The sequence below is a fragment of the Gracilinanus agilis genome, chromosome 1 (assembly GCF_016433145.1).
Source record: "Gracilinanus agilis isolate LMUSP501 chromosome 1, AgileGrace, whole genome shotgun sequence".
NCBI lineage: Eukaryota > Metazoa > Chordata > Mammalia > Didelphimorphia > Didelphidae > Gracilinanus > Gracilinanus agilis.
In genome coordinates, this window is record NC_058130.1 from 741,469,130 (window position 1) to 741,487,222 (window position 18,093).

The window sequence follows — 18,093 nt, forward strand, 5'->3', positions numbered from 1 at the left end:
TGTTATGCTGGAGACATGTTTTCATAGAGGTCTGGGGTGAAAAAAGAATGCAGGCAATGGGATTAAAATGAAATCTTCCTCTGTCTGCTCCCAGAGTTGTCCCCTTCTGGGCTGCAGAGGCAAGCAAGGCCTCACCAGAGGGACAAGATGGGGGAGAGTAAATGGATCTCCACCAGGGCACAATGTGGCAGAAAAAGAAGGAAATACAAAGGACACTCTAAACTATGGAAGAAAGGGGACAAGCATTTCTATAGCTCCTACTATGTGCCAGGCACTATGTGAAGCACTTTACAAATATTATCAATTATCAAAATCAATTATCAAAAATAACCAATCAACAATTTGATTCTCATAAAACTCTGGGAGGTGGGTGGTATTATCCCCATTTTACAGAGAAGGAAACTGAGGTAGAGGGAGGCAGACTTGCCCAGGGTCACCCAGCTAGAAAATGCCCGAGGCCAAATAGCTGACTATGACTTTCTATAAAGTTATTTTCAGTCTTAGAAAATACCCTTTCCCTCAGCACGTGGACATTTTATGGTCAGTCCCATGTGTTAGAGGGAAATCTCACTGTCTCCAGGGAAGAGTAACCCAGGTTCTTCTAAGCCTTGCCAAGAGCACTCCAACACCCTATCCCAAAGCTGTACATTCAAAAAAAAAGATAAGCCAAACCATTCTGTAAAAAAATATTTAATCCCAAACCAGGGGGTTAAGGGGTTAAAGGAAGTTGTCAGTCCAGGGCAAAGTGTTCTACGCAGAGGTCACCTCTCCGGCCAAGGAGCCCCTGTGGCTGTATGAACTCCAGGGGCACTGGGCCAGATTCCTCCTTCTTAAAATCTTTCTCAAAGATCTGGAGAAGAGAGTGATTATGAAGGAGTTGTAGTAATGCCAGTCAGGGTCAAGGGCTTGGAGGAATAAGAGGGTCCCGTCTAAACTGAATGTAACAGAGGCCGAAGGCTGTGTGACAGCTGGCGGCTCTGGTCACCAGAAGCTGTGCCGTGCTTCCCACCCCTCCACTCTCAGCAGACACTCACAGCCTCCCCTGCCCAGCTCAGCCTTAGTCTCCAAATCACTTCCCTCCATGACCCACACCCGGGACTCCACATGGCCAGCCAAAGGTAGGGCCATGAGCCTCCCATCCCGAGTCTCTGCACTCACCTCATAAGGAGAGAGCTCCAGCAGCTGGGCAATGCTGACTTCATGAGGGGACAAGGCCTGGTTGATGGCCATGGCCGCTTTGGCTACCTCTGGGTGATAATGTCTCTGAAGGGTCTTCAAAAGATCAGATTAGAGCCTCATTAGTGGCTCAAACCCTTCAATTAGACCTCAGCCAGCTCACTTCCTCCCCATTCATCTCTGCCTTTGGTGAAGAAACCTTTACCAGGCTTTCCCCCTAGGGTAGGCCCTGGCCTCAGGAGGAGGGTTTGGTGCCTCCCTTCAGCTCTTTCTGACTGGGGTCCAAGGGGGCCATCTTCAGATGGAGAACCCACTCACCTTCAGCTCCCACAGGCAACTCTCCAGGGCATGACTTTTGGCTGGATCTTCTTCCTCCATGTTATAGGGGTCAGTAGTCAGACCTGGGGACAAAAAAAACCAGGGATCACAGAAACTTTCATTCCAAGGGACCCCGGACCCAAGGCCCAGAAAGAACCATGATTTACCAGCAGCCAAAGAGAAGTTAACAGTAAAGTCAAGACTAGAACCTCCTGACTCCCGGCTCAGGAATCCTAGCACCAAACCATGCAAAGAGAGCTGGGAAAGTGCTGGCCACTCCTCATGCACAATGTAGTGGACTGGCCTGAGGGAGTTTGGAAAGAGGAGAGGGAGGAGGAGCCTGGACCCACAGACAAGAATCAAAAGAACCTTCCAAGTCTCCTCCATGAAGACACCAAGCACCTATTCCTTCTTCTCTTTTGCCTTTTACCAAAACATCAATTTTTTTTACTTGGGGAAGGGTCAATGGTAGAACAGCTTCAAATCAAAGCAAATCTGAAGCTTGGAGAAGGATTTCTCCCCCCCAAGCCAGTTCTTGCCCTTCCTGACCACAGGAAACAGCCTACCCTCAACTCTGATCTCCCCCAAACTGTAGTACAAGGATCTCTTTGTCCTATAAGATATAACAGCTGTCTGGGGTACCCTGGGAGGCTTGAGCCCAATACACCTAACTCAGCTATGGGATAACGGTCTCAAGTCTGTGCTTGAGGCCAAAGCCCAGAAGAAGCATCTCTCCTGATTATCAAACCAAGGCTACCCCTAACCCTTCTCACCGTTGGCCTCTGCACTGGGGCGGTGGATCAGGGCCTTGCAGGCAGGGTGTCTTCGGAGCAAGTTACAGATGAAGGGAATAACCATGAGCAGTGCCTCAGGAGGGGCAGTCAGGGACAGGCGGGAGAGGCGCTTGGCAAAAGCAGCCACCAGGTACGCAGGTAAGTGCCTGTCCAGAAAAATGCAATTAGGGCCAGTGTGAAAAAAGCTGCCTGCATCCTCTACCCAGCCCCTGGCCTACAGAACCCTATAAGGCCCATTCCAATGAGAAAAGAAATATTATGCACTAGGAAAACCTGATACACTAAAGACCTATAAGGCAGAAACCAATAATAAAATATGTAACAAACGAATTCTCTACAAGACTCATTTTAGTTCATTTAATGTAAGATTTGATTTATTAAATTTTCAACACATGAATAAGTTTCTTGTGGTTTTTTTAAACCCTTACCTTCTGTCTTAGAATTGATACTAAGTAAGTACCATCTCCAGGAAGCGGGGAGGAAAGGAAGGGAGACAGACAACTTGGATCTTATAATTTTGTAAAATGTTATGTTGAAAAATATTATTACATGTAATTAAGAAAATAAAATATCTTTTAAAAAGAGAAAAAAAGAAAAAGGGGAAAAAAAGAATCAATACTAATAATCTGTTCTAAGGCAGAAGAGCAGTAAGGGATAGACAACTGGGGTCAAGTGACTTGCCCAGGGTCACACAGCTAAGAAGCGTCTGAGGCCGGATTTGAAGCCAGGTTCTTCCAACTCCAGACCTGGCACTCTATCCACTGAGCCACCTATAAAAGTAATTTTATGCTCCATAAGTAATTAAAGCTGTGGGTGTTGGTTAAAATGAAACAGGGCTGTACAGGCTCTTCTACCTTCTTTCTCTCTCCCTATGTCTTGTTGGTTCCTGTCTGCTGATGATGGTTTTTCACTGTCCTGTCAAGAACACTCAGGACCTTGCCTATGTGGGGCTGCTAGCCATGAGGAGCCTTGGGTTCAAGCTTCAGTTCTGTGTCTCCCTAGCCATTTGCTTAGACAAATTAAACTCTATGTACCTCAGTTTTATCACTTTTAAAATGCAAATATTAACCCCCTTCCATCTCTGACATTTTCTTCTCCAAAGAGTCTCAAGTTTAATCCTCACACAAGCCAGCTGGCATGGTTCTGTTTCATGGTCCCAGATGGCCCCTAGAAAAGGGAGATAAGGTGCAGGGTGCAAGACCAGCACAGATCCATCTCTTCATTGCAGCATCTTGCTTTAGGCCCAAAGAACCACCTTCTTTTCCACAGCAGCCTTTTTTTTCTTCTATTTTTTTAATTACACATAGAAACAATTTGTAACTATTATTTTCTAACATTTTGTGATCTAAATTGTCTCCCTGTCTCCCTCCCTTTTACCATTCCCAAGACAGTAAATAATCTGATACTGGTTATAATAATGCGGTCATGAATATCATGTTGTAAAAGATACATTATATATATAGGGAAAAACAAAAGCATAAAGCTCCTCATGAAGGCTTTGGGATGACACCACCAGATCCCCTGTCCCTCTCTGCCCCTGCCCTCTTATCCTCAAGACTGAATCAGCACCGGTCCATTCACTCCATTCTGGGTCTCTGCCACTGAATGGTCAGCACAGCTCCCCAGACTTGGCAGGCAAAGTGACATTCAGGGTTTGAGAAGAGGAAGCCAGACTCTCACATAACAAACTCAAGCATGTTCAGCAGAAAAAGTCACTAGGGGGCAGCTAGGTGGCTTGGTGGACAGAGAGCCAGGACAGGAGACAGGAGATCCTGGGTTCAAATCTGGCCTCATCTTTCTGACTGTGTGACCCTGGGCAAGTCACTTAAACCCAATCTCCTGGCCCTTACCAAATAAGGAGTTAAAAAAAAAAAAAGTAAAGGACATGAGGCTGGTCAGGGCCAACCCCAAAAGATATTTCTTATGCTATGATGTTCCTGGGACATATACTCACGAAGAAGACAAAAACAGGTCTGCCAGGTGGAAAAAGCGGGCTCGGTACTTCACATGGAAAACAGATGGATCCAAAAGGCTGTAGAGCTTCCTATAGAATTCAGGATACTCACTATGGTGGAAAGGAACAGAGCAGACACTCAGCGAGCTCCTACACAAGGGACCAGCAATCCACTACACACTCTCTCAATGCTCAAACACCTCCCAGAAGGGCAGAAAAGAAAAGGGGACACAGTCATGGATAATGGCATGGTAAATAGGACCAGAGTGGCACAGTGAATAGAATGTCAGGCTTGGGAGCAGGAAGATTCGTCTTCAGGAGTTCAAATCCAGCCTCAGACACTTACTAGCTATGTAACCCTGAACAAGTCAATTCACCCTGTCTGCCTTGGTTTCCTCATCTATGAAATGAGTTGGAAAAGAAATGGCAAACCATTCCAACATCTTGGTCAAGAAAACCCCCAAATATGATCACAAGGAATCAAACACAACTGAAATCACAACTGTGACAAGAGAGAAAAGGGGGAAGGCCACACTCAGAATAAGGCACAGCAGCTCAAAATTCAGGCCCAAGGGAAAGATTCCCCCAACTACTCCACCAGACAACCAAGCTCATGTTCTCTATTATTTGTAGTCTCCTCACCAATCCCACTCACAGGTTATGCTGATGAATCAGGATAAAGAGACCATTCAATGCCAGGAGACTAATGGCACCACCTGCAGGAGATAGCTATAAGTCATCAACCCATAACAGCCTCTAACCAAGACATAGAGGTCCCCTGAGCCCAAGCCCCTCCTCCCCAGAGTCTTCATTCCCCCCTAAGATAGACACAGGAACCCCCAGAAACTCACCTCCCCAGACATCTACCCACCCAGTCATCCAGACAATCTGTCCCCAGATAGACAACCCATTTCCAGAACATAAACATAAAAAGAGGCTAATACTTATATAATATTTAAGATTCATAACACACCTTCTAACTATTTCCTTTGTTTTTCATAACACCCTTCAAGGCAGGAATTTATGCTATTGTCTCTATTTTATAGATGACAATAGAGAAGGTGCAGAGAAGGTAGGTGATTTGCTGTCAAAGGCAGGAGTAGCCTCCTGACTCCAAGACTAGCAGGTCTTAACATTATGCCGCTTTACTCCTCAAATACAGCCTTCATAGGAAGTCAGTCCCTCCCACCCCCACCCAAATCCCCAGCCACATACCGATGTCGTAGGCACTCGTGAGGAAGTCAATCATGAGGCTGGGCTGGCTCATGTGGGGCAGGATGGAATCGTGCATGATCACAAGCACTTTCTTGTAGAGGCTGACGGGCAGCTACAGGGGAACACCACCAATGTCCAGGATGCCTGCTGGCTTCCACACACATCCCCAGCCCACCCCCACGACCCTCACTCATGGGCCTGCCCAGCTGTAGGCCTCAGCAGTTGGCAGTACCTTCCACTCCTAGCAGCCTCAGAATTCCCCCAATGCAGTGAGTCAGTCAGAAAACAAAGATCAAACGGCCCTCTTCACCCCCACGCCACAGAAGAAGCCCCTTCCCCACATACACCTTAGCAAGGAGCTCCTCGCCCACCCTGGCTTCACATGTACCTTGTGCTTGAGAAAACTGAACCACATCTTCTCGAAGACATGCTTGTGCTCCTGGAACACAAAGCAGGCAGGGCGGTGCTTTAGTATCTCATCCCCAAATTCTATTTCAGGGAAAGCCCAGAGCAATACTGTATGGGGGATCCCCCAGTCCCTCCACTCTCAAACCTTACCTTTAGCTGAGTGACCTTCCACTTCTCCAGCATCTCTGGGAGAAAAAAGGATGAGGGGGGATAGCATCAGCATCTCAGTGTCCTATAAGTTCTAGTTCACAACATGCAGCAGTCATTGAGAGTAAACCACTGGAGGAGACTGGCACAACTCAGGCTCCCATTGGGCCCTTTTTCTCCTTCCACATGACCTAGGCATGGTACTCACACAGGACTCTGAAGCCACAGAGCTCACATCAAATGACAATGTCATCAAAACTGATTTATGGAGAGCCCTTGCCAGGAGATCAGAATGCTTTCATGCTCATTTCTTCTCTGTCTTTTCCCAAACCAAGATCAAGCTGCTTGACCCCTCAAAAGTCAGGCCCAAAGCAGGTAGGTGGCACAGTGGACAGAGTACAAGGTTTGGAGTCAGGAAGACTCATCAATGAGTTCAAATATGGCCTCAGACCTTTTCTGGCTGTGTGACCCTGGACAAGTCACTTAACCCCATTTGCCTAACCCTTGCCCATCTGTCTTCAAGTTGTTAATAAGATAGAAGTCTTTTTTTTTTTTTTAAATCAGGCCCAAGGTAAAAATTCCTCCCTTTTCCTAAAAACCCTTACCTTTGTGTTTCACATAGAAATTAGAGATGTCACTCTGCTGGCGGGGTAGGCTCACAGCTGAGATCAGGGTGAAGGTGTTGTTCCAGAACATGGGGGGCACCCCCTGAAAGAAAGAGAAAGTCACCAGACAGAAGCTGGTTAGGGCAAATACCAGACCTCTCCGTATTCCTTCACCTCCAATAAGTGCCCTTCTTTGTGCTGATCACCCAAGCGCCTGCCTTCCACCACCCTCAGCCCCAATACACATCCTTGTTCATGGCCTCTTAAATGCCAGCTCTTCTGCAAGGATGCTTTACAACAGCTGTAGTTCAATCATTCTGGATCTACCTCTCAGCCATGACTCAATGTCACTTAAATGCAGTTATGTACATAACAGAGCCAGGGCCCAAAAGAAACCAGACTATAATCCTAAAGAAAACCAGACTAAATCAGATAAAGATTTTAACATACTGAAACCATAGCCACAGACCCCCCTACACCATGCTCATGACACTCAGTGAGCCCCGTGACCATCCATCACCTGCTGGTGTGTGTCTGTGACCCTGGCCACCAGATCCACAGTGGCCTGCATAGTATGGTAACGAACATCATCATGTTCCAGGTATTCCTGGAACCGGGAGATCAGCAGAGATGAATCAGCCTCGGTTGGAATCAGGCCTTCCACCACACACTAGGAGTCAAGACAGGACACAGAATGAGCCATCGGCTTACCCTCTGAAAGGCCCCAACACAGCAAATCATCCCTGCTTCCTTAGGTGCCATCTTGCTGGAAGATTTGCTTTGAGGGTTTGGGGGGAAAGCTGGCCTTATTATGTTTACACTTGGGGAAGGAACAAAGGCAGCCCCTCCCTGGATCCCTTTTGTAATGAGGGAAGAACAGAAATGGATTGCAAACAGGTAGGAGTTTGCAAAGAAAGAAGTGTGCTGGAGCAGAGCGCATGCTGGGGAACTGGTGCTGTGAATTCTAGAAGGAGAGGAACAGATAAAGGTGGACACCAGAAGTTGCTGTGGGCTTTTTGAACTTCCTGTTGGGGAAACGGCCTGAAGCTAAAACTTCTTGCTCTCTTTCTCTGTGAGCTGAAGAGGTTTGGTTTGTTCCTATCCCCTGAAGCTGAAGCTACCCACATTGGTGTTCCTACTTGGAGAAATCCTTCAGTCATCTATATCCAAGTGTTTCCTGCCTTCTGAGAGAGTGTTCCCAGTTGTTTTGAAGATCTGTGCCAATAAGCCAGTATCTATCTGGTGGGAAGGCCTGAACCCATCTTGAGCCTAACCCTGCTAGGGTTGGACCTACCATAAAGAGTTCAACCTGAGTTACTCTGAAGAACTGTATATCTTACCAAAGTAATTTGGGAGGATTAAAAGTCAGGTAGACAAATAGCTTGGGAAAATTTAGACAGACAGAATAGGCTTAGGGAGCTTGGAAGAAAACGAAGATACCCTCATGCAAGGGTTGTAGAAAGTGGGAATATAGCTAGACCCCTTAGTGTTAGGGTATCCTACTTCCCTAATCCTCCCCTCCATCAAACTGTGTTTTAAAATAAACTCTGTCCTGTTTTGAACTCAGTCTGGTAGTCTGGGTGCACCACTGGTCACTGGGAGAAGGCCTATCTCTGTGGGTTACTAAGGAACCAACTAAACCTTGGTATCTTACCATTACTAACACCAACCATTGAGAATATCCTATTATTTCACTTTACAGGGTGAAATGACATAGGGAAGCATTTCAATCTCAATCTCATTGGCAGAGATAAAAGGAATTTCAGGGGCCTGCCTGTTTTGATCTACAGTGTATGCATATATTTGATGAGGGAAGAAAGGGATCTGAACTCATTAAATCATCCCCCCCACCTCCAGTTCCCCATTAGCTGGTATATGTTTAGAGAATAAACTGAACGAGGCTGAACCAGACCACAAGGAGAAAGTACCTAGCATGCAACACTCCATAAACATTTGTGAAATGAAGACTCCATCAAAATATACAATGTTCTTCTACAAAACCAAGCAGATGGATTATATACCCTAATGCTTGGTTCCACAGCATAAGTAATAAAACACTAAGCCAGCGTCATTGTCCCAGGCCTCCTAATTATGAGAGCCACCCCCCCCTCCCACAAGCACCATACCAAGAGAAGGCCTCGAGGGAACAAATAGTTGCCATCCCATTTGGATTTTTCCAGCGGGTGTGCTCCCTCTAGCTGCACAAACTTCATGAGTGTGCAAAGGGCCAGTTCCTAAGTTGGGAGGAAAGAGAAGAGAGAAAGAAGTGAGCACATGGAACCCACAGCAACAAGGGGGCCAGGAATTGGGAAGCGGCCAGAAGCCAGCCCGCCAGCCCGCCGACCCTGTAACTCCCCACTCTCAGACCTGCCTGAGTGACACTTGCTCTTGGGAACAAGGCCTATTGCTGGGGGGAAGGGAAGGATTTGAAACAAGCAGTGTGTTCTTTATAACTAGCCTAACTTCATCAAACCGAGGTGTCAGCCTCCACTCCTGAGTATAGATGGAGAGCCTGTGGTCAGCAGTCCAGTGGGTGGACTTATGTAAATCTGCACTGGAATTCACCGTAGAGAGTAATCCAATCATGTTTTCAGTGCTGGGATTTGTAGTTATAATATTTTTTGTTAAAATGCAGAAACCTCACTAAATCCCATTTAACACATTTGAGACTATAAGGATTAATACCTATTTTCAGAAAAACAGAATAAAAACCCTTTCTTTCAAAAGCTTTCAGTGGGTCAAAACTTTGTGCTGCCTAATTCGACTCAGAGATATCTTATTGGCCTATATCAGTTAGCTATCAATGGCCTACCAGTGATGGGCAAACTGTCCCCCTTGGGCCAGATGGCCATAGTTTGCCCATCACTGCCTTAAGCAATTCCCTAATCACTAGGCCCCCACATCCAGATGAGGTGATTAAGGAATTGCTTAAGGCAGTTATGGGCAAACTATGGCCATCTGGCCCTAGGAGGATAGTTTGCCCATCACTAGCCTAGCCACAGTCACATAAAATCCCATGTTTTCACACGTGAGTCTTAAAAAAATCAATCTCTAGAAATCATCCTACAAGTCTGGAGAGAGAGTAGTGAGGAGGTTCAGTGGGAAATGAAACACTCCATTCCACAGCAATGGTAAGCAATGTTCTGAACCCAATGAGGCAAGAGTAGGAAGTGACATGAGCCCCCATCTTCTTCCTGATCTACTCCTCCCTCCAACCCACACTCTCATTTTGCCCTCTAAGCACTGTAGAGCTTTGGGATTTAGCTCATGGTATCTCAGTGTCAAGTGGGAGGTGAGGAGAATATGAAGTTAGAGGCCAATGGTAGAACCAAAGAATTTGCCAAACTCACCTTGATCTTGAAAGAACGATGGCCCAAGAGTTCTGCTAGACGATTGCAGCAGCTGTTATACCGGTGTCTCATCCATACCTTATACTTCCGTAAAGCACCTCCAGACCCTGGAGAGAAGTATTATTTCTGACTTAGAATCTCTCTCTCCACCAGCCCCTATAGAGATGGTACTCCACAATTCCAGGCACAGAGTAGTTCATGCTCTTGAACAAAGAGTCTAAAAAATTTACTCCAGTCATACCAGAACAAAACCTCACAAGAATGTGGGAGAACATCTGAAAAGCTTTCCTTGTATTAACTTGAAGACAACATTAGACCTAATTCTCATTCTAGGCCCAAAAGCTACAATCAAACCAAGATTAGCCATTTTGTGGATCTTTTATAGGATGATAAATGACCTCTCTCCAAAAATAACATAAATTGTATTCTGAAGTCACTTAGGAAAAAGATTGTATATTATTAGGCAGTATATAATTTTTCTTTAAAAAAACAATAACACTAGACTTGGAAGTCAGGAGACCTGTCCTGACTGGGCTACTTATTTAAACCTGTAATTCTAAGCCAGTCACTTAACCTTTGTGACACTTAGTCTCACCCTCTGTAAAATAGGGATAATAATCACAGTTGTTGTAAGGAAAACCCTTAAACTGTTATGGAACCATCAAAGAATCACAGGTACCATCAAGAAGGGGCCAAACTGAACACAACACTGTCTCGCTGGACACCCTGTGAATGCCCATAAATATACATATATGCATATATGCATATACATATATTTATTTTATTTTTTGCTTGCTTATTTGCTTCTTTATGTATTATGGCTCCCAAATGCCAGTAAGTCAGGCTCTACAATCAGTAGTATCCCCACTCAGATGAGTAGGAGGCCTAGAAAAAGGGAAGAGTCTCACCCAGGGTTACCTGGCTCATGTCAAAGACAAGAACCAAACCTAAGTCTTCCTGACTATAAGCCTGCAACATAGATCTCTCAGTATCTAAAGAGTTCTCTTCTCTAGGCTAAACAGCCCTGGTTCTTTTAAAGGTTTGTCCTAAGGCAGCATCTCAAGGCCTGGTCGCCCCACCCTTCCCTGGACCATCTCCAACTTTTTAACAGCCTTCCTAAAAGAAAGTAAAAGTAAAGCACTAGCTAGGCAATAGCATAATGTATCTTCCATTAGCATGGACAACTGGAAGCCAAGGTGAAGGACTACACTCAGGTATAGTTGGTACTTTGGTGGACAGAGGGATCATCTACTTAGGGGAAGGCATCCTCACCTGCCATTGTTGCCTCCTCTTCAGGCAGATGACCCACAAAGAGCTCCCCTCGTTCCAGCAGGGCCCCAAAGAGTCGGCTACAGGTGTGAATGGCGTTGAGAATGTCATCTTCCTGATCGGCCTGAAGGTGGGAACAGGAGGGATGAGAGTGTTCAGTAATAAGTCCTTCATTGCTTTACTCCAAGAAGAACATTCCATGCTTTAGGATATCTAAAATCCAAAAGGTTAAAAAAAATCCCTAAAAACCCATGCACTGATGCTCACTAATAAGTACCTCCCCCTCCTCCCACTTAGCTGCCAAAACTGACCCAAGTACAGAACACAGGCTTACAATAACACCTACCTCCACATCCTGGTCCTCCCTCCTTCTTCCAAAGCTGTAGAGACATCTGCCCCAGACTCTCCACCACCCCCACCACTCCCACTCCAGGATATGGAAATTCAGCCTGGCCACAGGAAAACAGCCAAACAGCCACAGCACTTTCAGGAGCAAAAGCCTGCCAGGAGCCATAACCCTGTACCAGCAGTACGGAGGCAAACAACCCCTTACCACCAGCACTGCAAAGCTCTGAATTTCCAGAGCCATGACAAAGAGCTAAGAAAGAGCAAGGAGACTAGACACCAGGATGGGACACTGTATGTGTGGGGGTAGAGGAGGCAACACTCCAGTAAGCCTGAGGAGAGGGCACTGCATCTAGCTGGGGCCAGTTCTGACTGCCCGTGAGCCACTTGGGCTGGTCAACCATGAACTGGAGGAGGCTGAGAAACTTTGAGATCCAGCCCTCAAGGAAACCACAATCAGAGGGAAGGGAGTTGGGAATGGAGCATTAGGGGGAAATAAAAGGGAAAAAAGACTGAAATTAGGAAAGATTTTGGGAACAAAACTCAGACCTTGGAAGATAAAAATCAACAGGAAAAATAATAACAACCAACCTAGTGAATGAGTTCAGGCATCTATGAATACACACTAAAAAACAAGGTAAAATGATATAGTACTTGAAAAGACAGAACCCTGTAGAACATGAGAACATGAAACCACAACAAGCTGTTCCTGAGTAGTGTAATGTTAGTGGGTTTGGGGAATGAGAGTAGATGTTTAATTAGGCCAGTATCGGAAGATTAAATTGTTTTGGGAAGGCCAACAGAACCAGTCTCAGTAGGTTGACTGTGGGTTGATAGACAAGACCCAGTCAGGCAGAGCCTGCTCTGAGGTACAGACCTCTCAATACACACACACAGACCACTCAATAACAGGGACAGATTTTGGATTTATTATAACAAGGAAAGGTAGAAAGGGAATTTGGTTAACCCTAAACTAATATCCACTACCTAAACCTCTCCCAGATCTAAATCAGTTCCCTCGAGAGAAGTCTTCACAGAGATTGATCCCTATGCTGATCTCCCTAACTGTCTAACAGATCCCAGTCCCTAAACTTGATAGACCTACACTAACCCAAACCCCCATTTTGATGGTAATAGAGACGTCGTCTGTGGCAGGTATCTGGGCCCAGGGAAAGATCTTGGATCCACAAGGATTCCAAATCTTACAGACAGGTGGTCCAAAAGACTCAGGATCACACCAGGAACTCAGTAGATCATAGCAAGTAGCAGGTAAGCAAGTAGGATGGGAGATTAAAGCAGTACAGACACCAAGGAAAGTAGCCTAGTCTTCTCTAGGCCAAACCAGAGAAAAGACCCAGCTCAAACCCTAGTTAACTGCCTGAACCCACTTATTTCCCAACACTCCAGAATCTTTATCCTCCTGCCACTCTCTCTTGTAGACCTGATATGCTAAAATCCTCTTCCTTATAACAGCAGTTCAAAAGAAACTAGTTTTGAGAACTGAATTTGTGTCCTTTACAACAAAAATAGTGGGCAGAACAGAAAAACAGGAATCTGCAATAGCAAGCCTGGACAAAGAAACATAAAAGAGAACAACAGATTGAGAATGCAAATATCCAGAAATGAAGGACAACTAGAAGAGAAGTAATGGAGAATGTGCTGGATTTGGGGTCAAAGGAACTGGGTTCAAATCCCAGCTCTGTCATTTCCTATTTGTGATCTTGGGAAAGTCATCTCACTTTCCTCAACTACATAAAGAGGAGTTTAACTCACGGCCACTAAGGTTTCCCTCTAGCTCTAAGCATGTGGCCCTATGACAACATTCTAGAGGTTGTCTGACCAGGACAGAGCACGGAGGGGCCATCACCTTCTGCATTTTGAACACTATGCTTCTCAGTGAAATCTATGATTTAATTAGGCTATTTAGCTGTTATGTTACATTAATGATTCATATTGCACTTACAACCCATTAAAAATTAACCCCTAGATTTGGTTTTTTTTTTAACTTGAACTCAATATTACCTCTGAGCTATGTGAGGTGCTCAGGCAGGACTAGCATCTGTGGTGAGAGGGCTTGCCAAGTCCTTTTCAGGGCTGCTCATCCACCCTTAGTGTCCAACTCTCATCTGTGGCCCTAAGATGCTGTACAGCAGCCACAGTAAAATTGTCTCATCAGATAGAGGTTAAGAGTAACTGACAAGCCTCAAACCTGTGACTGACTTTTTAGTGGACCACCAGTTCTATATGAGTTAGCAGTTGAGATGGGGCAACCCAGAAAATGAATGCAATCTTGGCTGGCTTTAGAAAGGCTCATGGCTTCTAGAAATAGGGAATGGAAAGTCCTACTGTCTCTGCTCCAGTTAGTTGCTGTCTATTCACGCCTTTCCTGTCTCATACTCACGAAGCTGATTATTTTGCACCCGAGTGTCAGACTTTTACATTTATCACTACTGAATTTCATCTTATTGAATTCAGCCAGATGTTAACTTGTCAAGATGCTTTCAGATCCTGGATGTCATTCACTGTTAGCTATTCCTCCAGCTTGTGTCATCTACAAATTTGATAAGTATATCCTCTAGTCAAGTCAGTGAAAAAGCATTAATGCCCTAGTGTGTCCCAGGCACTTAAGCAATAGGCATACAAAGAAAGGAAAGAACAGTTGCTGCTCTGAATAAATTACAGGAGAAAATATGTAAACAAAAATAAGATACCGTATATACAAAATAAACTGGAGATAATCCCAGGGCAGATAATCTATGCCCCTAAACTAGTTACTGACAAATATATTATCTTATTATATTTGTCTCATAGGGTCTATTTTGGCCCTATCCCAGGGCCAAAACAAGCCAACCTAAAATAGTCTTGAAGACCTGTTGACACTGAACCATTAGCAACACCTCCCTAAGTCAGCCATCTGATTTTATAAATGAATCCTGCTATTTTTGTCATCATCCCATCTATCTCTTTCCATCTTCCCCATAAGAATTGTATGAGCTCTACTAATATGAGGGAAACCATATCCAAAGGATACCCCTCATCTACTAGCTTGGTAATTTGGCTCAGAAAGGTCACTCTTAATTTCAAATACAGCTGACAATATGTCCACAGAACTAAGCCTTGCTTCTAGATTCATTTCCATTACCTACATTTGCTTTCACCTCTTATAAACATATTTTTAAAATCTAAGTTGAGGAAGGGCCAAGATGGCAGAATAGCAGGAAAAAATACAGCAGTGGTTCCCTTCTACAACACCAACAGAGATCTAAAAAACGCACCAGACCAAGAAATTCAAGAAGTAAAAAAATATTGAGTCATTTTTCTTGCCCAAGTTAGTATAGGAGTTTCAGAGACTGTTCTAAGGATTTGGGTAATGGGCACCTAGCTATTCAGGAATGGCCTCAAGAAGCATCCCATTGCTGGAAGAGACTGTGCAACAGAACATGAAGAGGTTCTAATCCAATAAAGAGGGGTTCTGCTGCTCACTCCACAGTGAATCACTGGACTAAGGGCAGCTAGTTGGCTCAGTGAATAGAGAGCCAGGCTTGGCAACAAGAGGTCCTTAATTCAAATCTGACCTCAGACACTGGCTAGCTATGCAACACTGGGCAAGTCACTTAACCCCCATTACCTAACCCAGTGATGGGCAAACGGGCCAGATGCGGCCACCTGAAATGTTCTATGAGGCTTGATGAATACAATGAATAGAAATGAAACTTTTCGAAAGAGCTACCTCAGAAACAGACTGACAGATGAGCATTTCCTTTCCTTTGGCCCCCTCTTTAAAAAGTTTGCCCATTACTGACCTAACCCTTTGTTCTTCTGCCTTAGAACCAATACACAATATTGATTCTGAGACAGAAGGTAAGAGTTTAAAAAAAGAAAAAGAAAATTGTCTAAATCAATTCAAATTAGAGGACAAAGCATAAATACAAAGAATGAACCAGTCATCTCCTGAAAGAAACTCTAACAGGAAACCCCTAGAAATATAACACCAAAAATCCAGAACTTCAAGATCAAAGAAAAATACCACAAGAAGCCAGAAAGAATTCAAGTACTGAGGAGCAATAGTCAGAATCACTCATAATTTAGCAGCTATTACCATAAAGGAGTGAAAAACATGAAATACAATATTGTAGAAAACCAAATATTACAGCCAAGAATAACTTACCCATCAAAACTGAGTATAATGTGTGTGTGTGGGGGGGGGGGGGGATGGATGGATCTTTAATGAAAGGAGGACTTCTAAGCATTCTGATGAATCAAAAGAGCTGCATTGAAACTTTGAAGTACAAACAAGGAGCCAAGAGAAACATAAAAATGTAAACAAGATGGAGAAGTCGTGACTAAACTTACATGTTTACATGCCAATATGAGAAGATGATATATATGTGTCCCTCAGAGCCCTATCATTATTGGTTGTCAGAGAGGAAATCTAATTAGAAAAAGGTATGGGACTGGTTCTACTATGTTTTAAAGATCTTGAAAATTTAAAGGAGCAGAAAAGGAAACCACTGAGGTGGGGGGGGAGGCAGAAAGATGAGGAAAATTATTTCACATAACTGGTGAACACAAGTCAAAATGAATACTAACAAGGAGGAAGGGATAGTACAAGCAAACTTCACTCTCATATGAACTGGTCAAAAGAGAGAAAAAAATACACATATACACACAGATACAGAAATACATTTCACTCAAGGAAATAAAAGACAAAGGAAAGAAAGAAAAGAAAAATGGGAGAAAAGTAGAGTAAAGGTGGGAGTAGTCTTAAACAAAACAAACTCTAAAGATATTCAAAAATGTTTCTAGCAGGTCTTTTTGAAAAAGCAAAAAATCAGAAACAGAGTATGCCCACCAACCAAGAAACAGCTGAAGAAGTTATGGTATACAAATGTGATGGAATGCTATTGTGTTGTAAGAAATGATAAAGTAGATGGTTTCAAAGAAACCTAGAAAGACTGATGTCTGCTGGTGCAAACTAAGGTGAGCTAAACCAGGAAATGGTTGATGTAGTAACATGGATAGTTTCAGTAACTTTGAAAGACTTAGGAGCTCTAAACAAGACAATGAATGACCCACCACAATTCCAAGGGGCCCATGCTCTCCTCCTCCTGAGAGAGAGATGGAGTCAAGAGTGTAGTCTGAGACATTTTTTTGGATATGACCAATTTGAGAATTTATTTTGCTTGACTATATATGTTTAAAACAGGAGTTTTGTTTTCTTTCTCAAGGTAAGGCAGGCTGTAGAAGCGAGAGAAGGATTTTTGTTCAATTTTCAAAAAAATACATAGGAAAACAAGAACCATTCCCAGCAGGCAAGTGGCCAAAAAAAAAACAAAACCCTAACTTGATCAATCAAACAAGAAGTATGTATTAAGTACTATTCTGGGCTAGGAACTTGCCTTTTAGATACAAGAGGTAGAAATGAAAACCCATGCCTTCAACAAGCTTGCCTTGGGGATAGACAGGGGATGAACACTTAAGTAGTGAGTACCTAAACACCTACATTAGTCTCTTTGGACAGTTCTCCCATCTTCTTCAAAAGAATTAGTTCTGTTTATACATGGTGCCTCCAAAAGTCTAAATGCTGTTTTAAGATGCTTTAAATGTAATTAAGTCATTTTAACAATCAACAGCTTAAAACTTCTTTAAACTACCAATTACTTAAAACTTGTATAAGTGAGTCATTTAAGTTATCATCAGCTTATAAAACTGAAGTTTCTGAAGCTATCAATAGATTAAAATTTAAGTGATTTGTGGAAACTATCAATTCTTTTAAATTTATTTAAGTCATTGAAAATATCAATAGCTTAAAACTGGGGGCACCTAGGTGGCTCAGTAGATGGAGAGCCCGGCCTGGAGATCAGAAGGTCATGGGTTCAAGTGTGACCTACGGCAACTGTGTGACCTAGACAATTCCCTTAACCTCTACTTGCCTAAATCTTACTGCTTGCTGTTCTGCCTCGGAAATGACACTTAGAATAGATTCTAAGAAAGAAGGTAAGGTTGTTTTTGTTTTTTTAAAATAGCTTAAAAGTTAAATGGTTTATGTAAGCTATGAACAGCTTAAAATTCATTTAAATGATTTAAAGTTTTAGCAAATTTCGATGGCTTGATTCTGTAGTAAGATTTCTGGGACACTCCGTATTTTCGGAATTACATTCTGGGAGCTTTCCCTGCTACTTGGAGTGGGTCAACCCCTCCCAGAGACCCTGAAACGGTTTCCTGTGTCCCGCCCCCACACACGCGCCCCACTCCACGTCACCCCACCCTAACCCCCGGGCCTGGCACCTGCAGCACGCCCAGGATGTCGAACACGACATTAGCGCCCCTCCGATTCTTCAGGGCAGTCTCTAGCCAACGGCCCAGCTCCGCCGCCCCGGACTCCGACTCCATGAGGCCTCCCGGGTGATATCTCGCAGTTCGCGTGGGTTAGAGAGGCGGAGCGTGGAGGAGAGCCTGCTTCGCCACGCCCCACTGTCGCAGCTGCGCCGTGTCGTTACGTCATCTCCCCG

At 44.1% G+C, this 18,093-nt stretch overlaps 1 protein-coding gene across 2 annotated transcripts; it reads right to left on the minus strand.

Moving 5' to 3' along the window:
* Window positions 1-690: 690 nt before the first annotated feature.
* NOC4L (nucleolar complex associated 4 homolog) lies at window positions 691-17,974 on the minus strand. Of its 2 annotated transcripts, XM_044658719.1 has the most exons (16): window positions 17,870-17,974; window positions 11,240-11,360; window positions 9,968-10,074; window positions 8,744-8,851; window positions 7,138-7,287; window positions 6,618-6,720; window positions 6,016-6,050; window positions 5,846-5,896; window positions 5,458-5,569; window positions 4,898-4,958; window positions 4,243-4,353; window positions 2,283-2,434; window positions 1,698-1,706; window positions 1,495-1,577; window positions 1,159-1,272; window positions 691-850 (listed from the first exon to the last, which is right to left on the minus strand). In XM_044658719.1, the coding sequence occupies exons 1-16, from the start codon at window positions 17,972-17,974 to the stop codon at window positions 731-733; spliced, it is 1,542 nt and encodes a 513-aa protein (XP_044514654.1). In that variant the 3' UTR covers window positions 691-730. The 2 variants fall into 2 exon arrangements, with proteins under 2 accessions (XP_044514654.1, XP_044514653.1); XM_044658718.1 differs by lacking the exon at window positions 1,698-1,706 and having other exon boundaries at window positions 2,268-2,434.
* Between the last annotated feature and the right edge of the window lie 119 nt (window positions 17,975-18,093).

Coding starts and splice junctions, on each gene's coding strand:
- NOC4L (XM_044658718.1), bottom strand. CDS start 17,974: ATGGAGTCGGAGTCCGGGGCGGCGGAGCTGGGCCGTTGGCTAGAGACT. Junction 7,288..8,743: donor TCCCTCGAGGCCTTCTCTTG/GTATGGTGCTTG, acceptor CTTGACTCCTAG/TGTGTGGTGGAAGGCCTGAT. Junction 1,273..1,494: donor GTTGCCTGTGGGAGCTGAAG/GTGAGTGGGTTC, acceptor GATCTTTTGAAG/ACCCTTCAGAGACATTATCA.